This window comes from Protobothrops mucrosquamatus, unplaced genomic scaffold, assembly GCF_001527695.2.
Source record: "Protobothrops mucrosquamatus isolate PMUCROS unplaced genomic scaffold, P.Mucros_1.0 scaffold2887, whole genome shotgun sequence".
Classification (NCBI taxonomy): Eukaryota; Metazoa; Chordata; class Lepidosauria; order Squamata; family Viperidae; genus Protobothrops; species Protobothrops mucrosquamatus.
This window is the reverse complement of record NW_015388915.1, coordinates 20,383-28,356: the sequence shown is the minus strand read 5'-3', so window position 1 is coordinate 28,356 and position 7,974 is coordinate 20,383. Positions and strand designations below refer to the sequence as shown.

At 32.2% G+C, this 7,974-nt stretch overlaps 1 protein-coding gene across 1 annotated transcript in view; it reads left to right on the top strand.

The window, feature by feature from the left end:
- Positions 1–5,926, top strand: part of QRFPR (pyroglutamylated RFamide peptide receptor) — a 20,531-nt gene extending 14,605 nt beyond the window's left edge. Inside the window, exons 2-6 of the mRNA XM_015825945.2 lie at positions 402–532; positions 1,137–1,373; positions 2,278–2,513; positions 4,060–4,157; positions 5,529–5,926. Of these exons, the coding sequence (XP_015681431.1) occupies positions 402–532; positions 1,137–1,373; positions 2,278–2,513; positions 4,060–4,157; positions 5,529–5,926 (1,100 nt within the window). The remainder of the gene's footprint in view (positions 1–401; positions 533–1,136; positions 1,374–2,277; positions 2,514–4,059; positions 4,158–5,528) is intronic.
- Positions 5,927–7,974: the final 2,048 nt, after the last annotated feature.

The window sequence follows — 7,974 nt, the reverse complement described above, 5'->3', positions numbered from 1 at the left end:
TGTCTTATTCCTATTATACAATGGTGATAATATTGTGTAAAGAAGAGAAGAGGAAGACAAATGTCTAATGATTTTATTTAAATATTTTAGTATAATCCAGTATTTTTAGATTAGAACTTCTTGAAATAATTCTAAATCTCATTCAGACATTTTGGCTAAGTCAGAACAATGGGCCTGTTGACATTTTGCCCATACTCTCATCTTTAATTTCTCAGCCTTCAAGCAACAATTAATCTTACTTTATCGGGTTCCCATATGCAAAAGGTATTTTTATGTTTAGGCTAATAGAAATAGAAATCCACTGAATCAACCTAGGAAGTCATGAGTGATTGACAAGGAGTCAATTTGCACAGGGATTTGAATGAGAGCTAATGGATACAATTTTCCTCTGATTTTTAAAGTTTCTCCTATTTCTGCTAATGACTGGACTAGTAGTGTACAGAATAGAATGACAAATATTGACCAGCAATGCATCAACAATAAAGTAATAAGTATATGCATTCAAAAGACTTTGGACTACATGAACATTCTTGTAAGTGCTAACACTGTCAATACCTTATCTTATTTAAGTAGCACTTATCTAGAATGAATTTTATTTTTAATGAATGAGAAATGGAGAAATACAGTACAGGTAGTCCTTGATTTATGATCACAATTGAGCCCAAAATTTCTGTTGCTGAGTGAAACATTGGTTAAGTGAATTTTGCCTCATTTTATGATCTTTCTTGCCACAGTTGTTAAGTGAATCACCACAATTGGGAAAACAGTAACATGGCTGTTAAGTGAATCTGGCTTCCCCATTGACTTTGCTTGTCAGAAGGTCACAAAAGGTGATAACATGACCCCAGGGCAGCACAACCATCATAAATATGAGTCAGTTGCCAAGTGTCTGAATTTTGATCACATGATCATGGAGATGCTCCAATGGTCGTAAGTGTGAAAAACAGTCATAAGTCACTTTTTCAATGCTGTTCTAACCTGAAATGGTCACTAAATGGACTGTTGTAAGTTGAGGACTAGCTGTAATTAGAATTTCCATTGAATAGTAATATTTCTTGTCCCCAAATATTTGTCTTTTTTTTAAAAAAATACATCAAATCTATAGGATTCTGTAATTAATCCTTCTTTAAATAAAGCTCATTGTTTTGAATCTTCTGAGAGTACATGAAAAAAGTTTTATCTCACCTTTCATTTTGATCATGTTACATATACTGGTAATGTTAAAAACAACTACCAAGTGCCAATGGCCCAAATATTATTTTAATTTCCTGTGTTGTTTTTGTCAAATCACTAACAACTATTTACTTTTAGGCATTGTTTGGCTGTTGGCTGCTGCTGTTGGTTCACCAATGTGGCATGTACAAAGAGTGGAGGTATGGTTGTGTTGTACACTTGCACTTATTCAGGCTAGTAATTTGGGATGTTTTGTGTAATATGGTTTAGGAGCTGAATATAATCTGTAATAAAAATGTAAGGATCACTTTTCATGTCTGCAGGATTTGATAAATGTCAAAAAGTAGAGTGATTGAAACTCTACCTTTATAAAAATATGCATCACTTGTGCAACACCATAAAAATGGACTGAGTTTTGACCTCAGCATGACGGCCATCATCTTGACTTTTCTGACTATATGCTGCAGACACTCCTGCTTTGTAGCACATAGTTAGAAATAGCATTTATGATAATTATACATTGAATTTCTGCAATATAAATCAAGTCAGTTGATGGAAATCATAGTATCACATAGACAAATTTAATTGGATTGGAAATATACACAGGTAATCCTCATTTAGCGATTGCCTCATTTAGTGACTGTTTACAGTTATGATGGTGATGAAAGTAAATTTACAACCATTTTTCATATTTATGACCTTCACAGTTCTATAAAGCAAAGTAAAGCTGAAGTCAGATCATGAGCACAGTTGTGGTTTCACTTAGTAAAAGCTTGCTGGTCCCAATTGCAGTTGCTAAATGAGGACTACCTCACATATGCAGATTATACACAGAGTAAAAAAGCCATTTTTGGTCATAAAAGTACAGTTTTCTACAGATAAACCAGGTTTGCTTATTAAGTACAAAATGGGTGGCATGCATGCTTATTCCCTTGTTTTTTATTGATATGTATAGATAAGTAGTCCAAGCTTGGAGATTTAATATGAGATCCACATTTAGAGTTATAGTTTCCTATGGATGAACGTTCCATCTTTGGTCATTTTTTCTTACAGATAATATATTAAAAAAGGAATCTGTACTAACCTCTGCTTACTGTGTTTCAGAATAAATATGACTTCCTTTATGAAAAGAAATATGTTTGCTGCTTGGAAGAATGGCCAAGTCCTGTCCACCAAAAAATTTATGCCACTTTCATTTTGGTCATTCTTTTTCTTCTCCCATTGATGCTGATGATGTTGCTGTATAGCAAGATTGGTTATGAGCTCTGGGTTAAAAAAAGAGTTGGAGATGCTTCTGTTCTCAAGAGCATTCATGCAAATGAGATGTCTAAAATTTCTCGGTTAGCATATATAATTTTATCTATATCATTTTGCTATGTTAAAAAAGTTTATTATATTGCTTCCTGTAATTTTAATATCATTTTTATATTATGTCTTATAAATTAATATTTTCCTATTCCCTTTGTCTATTCTTTAAAAACATCAGTGAGCTTATGGACATTGAATATTTGCTAAAAAAGTTTTCCCTGAAGTCTAATTTTAGGGATTTATTTTTTGAATGAAGCTTTATAGAACAAAACTACATGTAACTAACAAATATACCTGGAAAATTACTTAAGACATAATTAGATGTGAAGAAGAGCATTCCAATAAAGCACTGAGGGATTCTTCCGTTTGTTATTTGCAATGTCTTGGTCATTTATATTATGATGTTCTTTTATATTAGTATGCTCACTCCAGCTTCATGGATTGAAGAGTTGCAAGTCAAAATTCTGGGAAGGAGGGAGATAGGGAGATAGTATGGGTATAGGTGTGGATATTTAAGTGAAAATCCAATTATTCCAGTTCAGATCTCCATAGATGTCCTTCCAAAATGTTTTCAGAGTTCATAGAGCCTTATAAAGATTGTTTAAATTCCAGTATCAGATTAAATTATAGCTTAAATAAGCTGTGATGACTGGGCTCATGCACTGTGTGGATCCATAAATTATAATTTACAAATCAAAGTATCTGGATTTGTACAAAAGCCAAAATATTGCCCCGCAAACTATTTTATGACTTAACGTGTGAATCCATCTCTTAATTACTTCTACTATTCATTTCAAAATGGCAGGATTTTGTTTATTATCCTACGTTGAATTATCCTGTACTATAATATCCTCAATACCATCTGCTTAAGATTTCCTGTAGACACTGCTACATCCATTACCAGCCTGTTGTTCTATAAGATTCAATGGACAGGGCTTTCTCCTTGTTCCAGTAGCTACATAGCATGACTGGTGAAAACAGATCAAGGGCTTTCTCAATGGCCATGGCACTTTAGGAGACCAGGATAAAACTGTCTCTAGCAGTTGGCCTGCCTAGTTTATTTACTTATTACATTTGTATTTTACCTTCTGGGAGCTCAAAAAGTAGATTTTTGCCCATCTTTTATCCCACTCATACCTCTGAAAGGTACCATGTGCTAAAAGAGAATGATTGAACTAAAGTCATATTGTGACACTATGACTGATTGAGAACTTTACCTGGATTCCCAAAATTCATGTTCCATCTTTTAGCTCCTAATTTACGTAGTTTCGTAAATGAATAAATATAAGCCATGAGGTCTAAATAATGGTGGTGGTAAAATCATACCATTAAACTATTTTAATTTTGGATTGCCATATTGCCTGCCTTCCTGTTTAGAGAATGTTCTCAAGAAGGACAGTATATAATTTATTTTAAAAATAAAATATTAAACATTTAACTAGATATATGAAAATAGGATGCTCTCCATGCAAAGTATCTTCCTTCTTACTGAGATCTAGTTTTTCCTCCTACAAATTATTTGTATTGTCTTCTATCAAAATGCTTTCGATCAACAGTCCAAACTATCTCTCTTTTCAGAAAAAAGAAGCGAGCAATCATGATGATGGTGACTGTTGTGGTTTTGTTTGCTATTTGTTGGACACCTTTCCATGTAATGCACATGTTGATAGAATACAGTGAGTAGTTTGTTTTTATTAAATAGTAGCAGAGAGAGGATTATTTTGTTTAAAGAAAACAAACAAGACAATATATTAAATTACACTAGAATATTGAATTTTATAATTTTATAATAAATGTATTTCAATAAAGACAATTTTTCATGTTTACTGGGATGTATGAGTCAAGCATAATACAATTTAATAAATAAGTAGTTCCCTGCAATCTATTATTAAAAGCGTCTTATTTATATATAAAAGCTATTTATGTTTGAATATATATATCTATACACATAGAGAATGTGGAAAGTTGCCTAAGGGATTTCTGCCTAATAATGATAGTGAAAGAATATGATTCATATTGTGGCTGTTTTCAGGATACCAGAATTAAAAAAATATTGAAATATTGTATATGGCAATCATATTTTAATTGTTTCATTTGATTAAATGTATATATATTTAAAACAGCATTTAAATTCCTGTTGACAAATGCCTATCAATGTGAATATTTTACTAGGCAATGCTTGATCTTTAGTTTTATGCCTCCCTTTCTAGTGAACAAATTTAGTTATAAGTAATGNCCAGAATTAAAAAAATATTGAAATATTGTATATGGCAATCATATTTTAATTGTTTCATTTGATTAAATGTATATATATTTAAAACAGCATTTAAATTCCTGTTGACAAATGCCTATCAATGTGAATATTTTACTAGGCAATGCTTGATCTTTAGTTTTATGCCTCCCTTTCTAGTGAACAAATTTAGTTATAAGTAATGAAAGATCAATAGTGCAGTTTTATACATATCATAAATGAAGTAAATAATGTAGGTGGATAAATAGACTTTTTCTATCATAGGTGTAAGAGAGCAAGTTTGGTGTAGTTGTTAAGGCATTAAATTAGAAACTGGAAGATCATAAGTTCTAGTCCTGCCTTAGGAACTAAGCTAGTGGATGATCTTGAGCCAGTCACTCTCTGTTAACCTTAGCAAGGAGACAGTGGCAAACTACTTCTGAAAAAATCTTGCCAAGAAAACTGTAGGAACTTGTTCAGGCAATCTCCAGGAGTCAAAAGTTTACTTGAAAGCACACAAACACACAAAAACATAGGCATATGCTTGTTTGTTTGTAAGGCATGACCAGTTTATTAGTCATCAGCTTAGGTTATTCACTATAAATTATGCATTTGTTATGTATATGGCAAATAAAATTTTAATAGCATGCTTCTTAATGAATTTTGTGAACATGTCTTATAATTAATTTGGTATAAATTTCATTCTGGAGTAATTGGTTTTTTATTTCTATGGTTCAGATACATAATGAGATAAATGATTGAATAGATAATTCATGTACCATTGAAGAGATGCTTAAACATATTTTTCTCTGTGCAGGTAATTTTGAAAGCGAATATGATGATGTCACTATTAAGATGATATTTGGAATTGTTCAGGTAATTGGATTTGCTAATTCTATTTGCAATCCAATTGTATATGCCTTTATGAATGAGAACTTCAAGAAGAACTTTCTTTCTGCCATTTGCTTTTGCATTATGAAAGAAAACTTGTCTCCATTCAGACAACACAAAAACTTGAAAATCACAGTGATGCAGCATGAGGAAGGGGTCTGTAGAAGAGAGTTGGTCTCCCTGGAAGAGACTAGAAGAGAAGCATTCAGTGAAGGGAACATTGAAGTAAAATTCTGTGATCGATCCTTTCCTAAAAAAACCTCCGGAAGACACCTCGCTTTGTCCTCATCAGAATTCACTGGGCACACGTCTCTGGAATCCTAGCAAAAATAGATCTTTCTGTTCCAATATTTGATAATGGTTTTTCAAATGTTATATTTAAAATGCTTTGCTAAATATGCATAATATGAAGATGTTTTGTGTCTGCCTCAACTGAGACTGCTATATCAGTTATAGGTATGGCCATCAGTGCATAAGGCAAATAGCCCACAATGGTTGATATTCATTGCCTGAGATTGTTTTCTTTTTCCATTTGTTTTTTAAAAGATTTATGTTGCTTTCTCTTCTGTTTTATTGTGTGTTCATTTGCTAGATGAACTGTATTTGGACTATGTGTTGCCTTATTGCCAATCAGTGTATATAACAGAACAAATTGCAAAGAAACATATGATCATAGATCATAGTTATGAAACTATTTGATATCCTAACAGTCAGTATTTGGTTATTTTTTAAATGAATGTTATTTAATTATCGAATGTTTCCATCTTGAATAACAAAGAAAAACAACTGGAAACTGCATCCTCTATGGAAGGAGTGCAGAGATGCATTTCTTTAAGCAACCTTAAAACCAATTCAGAAATCTTTCTTTGATTTCAGTGAATCTGAATATCAGCTATTAATTAAACACCACATAACATAGTTGATATGGTGAAGTCAGTGTTAGTCTGATAAGGAATAAAAACTAATAGCACTGGCTTTCCAAGACACACAACAATGTTGACTAAAAGCAATTCAGGATCTGGCGTGGCAGATCTTCTCAACAGATTAGATTGCAAATACTTTTCTCCAAAAGTAAAGAAATTTGACAGTAAAAGCACATAAATGCTAATAAGTAGCAAAGTTACCACTTACCCTTCAGTGCTGAATTACTGCTATTGGCATAATCAGCTTTGAATTGTTATTTCACCCAAAAATAAATGCTGGAGGAGCAGGAAGATTTGCATTTGCTGCAAAATGAAAAGGCAGCTTGCCAGCACAGCAAAACTATTTCTATTGTCCATAGACAAGGATGAATGTACAAATAGCCTGCAACTGAATTCTGATTTCAAAATATCCACTAGCTGATTTGTTTCTTTTTGTTAGAAATTTGTTGCAAAATAGCAGATATAATGTAAAAATGCTTCATGATAGTTTCTCCCCCTCTCTTATCTATGAAAGGGTATGTGTTAGCATACTTGTTTTTATAAGCTAGAGACATAAACTATCACAAGAGCGTTTGGACACCAAAAGCACATAATTCCTGTCACTGTTGTCCTGTCACTGTTGTCCAGTGACCACTCAATAGAGTTTCTGCTCTTTACCTTATGGAAGTAGCATTAGTGAGTTAGTTTGTACTTATTAGATGAAATTGCATCTGAATAATTGCAGCCCTTGCTCTTTAGTCATTAGTGTAATCCAAGATCTATTGACAACAATCTTTGTAGATTTATTTTATTATATTTATGTGATGCCATCTTGTCTAGAGGTGAGGAGTAGTTAGATATGTAAATAAATATACTGTAAATATATAACCCCTATTTATAAACTACTTAATTGTTTTTTCTTCTTTGTTTAGCATCTAGATTTATCACTAATTTGGGTAAAGTCAAGTTTGGTTATTTTGTAACTTTCTACTTTAAAGATGCTAGAGTACGAACAGATGTTTAGCTTGATCAGCACTTTAGTTTTTTATATTAACAACGCCGCTCTACTATGTTTGATCCCCATCTTTGCTTAATGGAGACAAATAATAGTTTGTAACTTTTTATCAATAGGAAAATGGTACCTTTCTGCTTAACCAGAAAGCCTAATGAAACATGTAATTTTTTCTATTCAATTCTGAAAGGTTTCTAAAGCTAAAGTTACATCTAAAATATTTGTAAAAAGATGTTATCAATGCCATCTATAATTTTAAAAATAATAAAGTAGAATTTTATCTTTAATGGATGCTTCTGTAAAATGAACTGCTTTCATGCTTTTATAATGCAAGTTCCACTCCTTTTGTATGAGTGAAGAATGTTAATGATGGATCTACAAAATGGATAGAATTTGCATTGTATCAGCACCTTAAAATTGCTTTTATCATTTCCCTCCTCCAGGAAGATGACACTGCT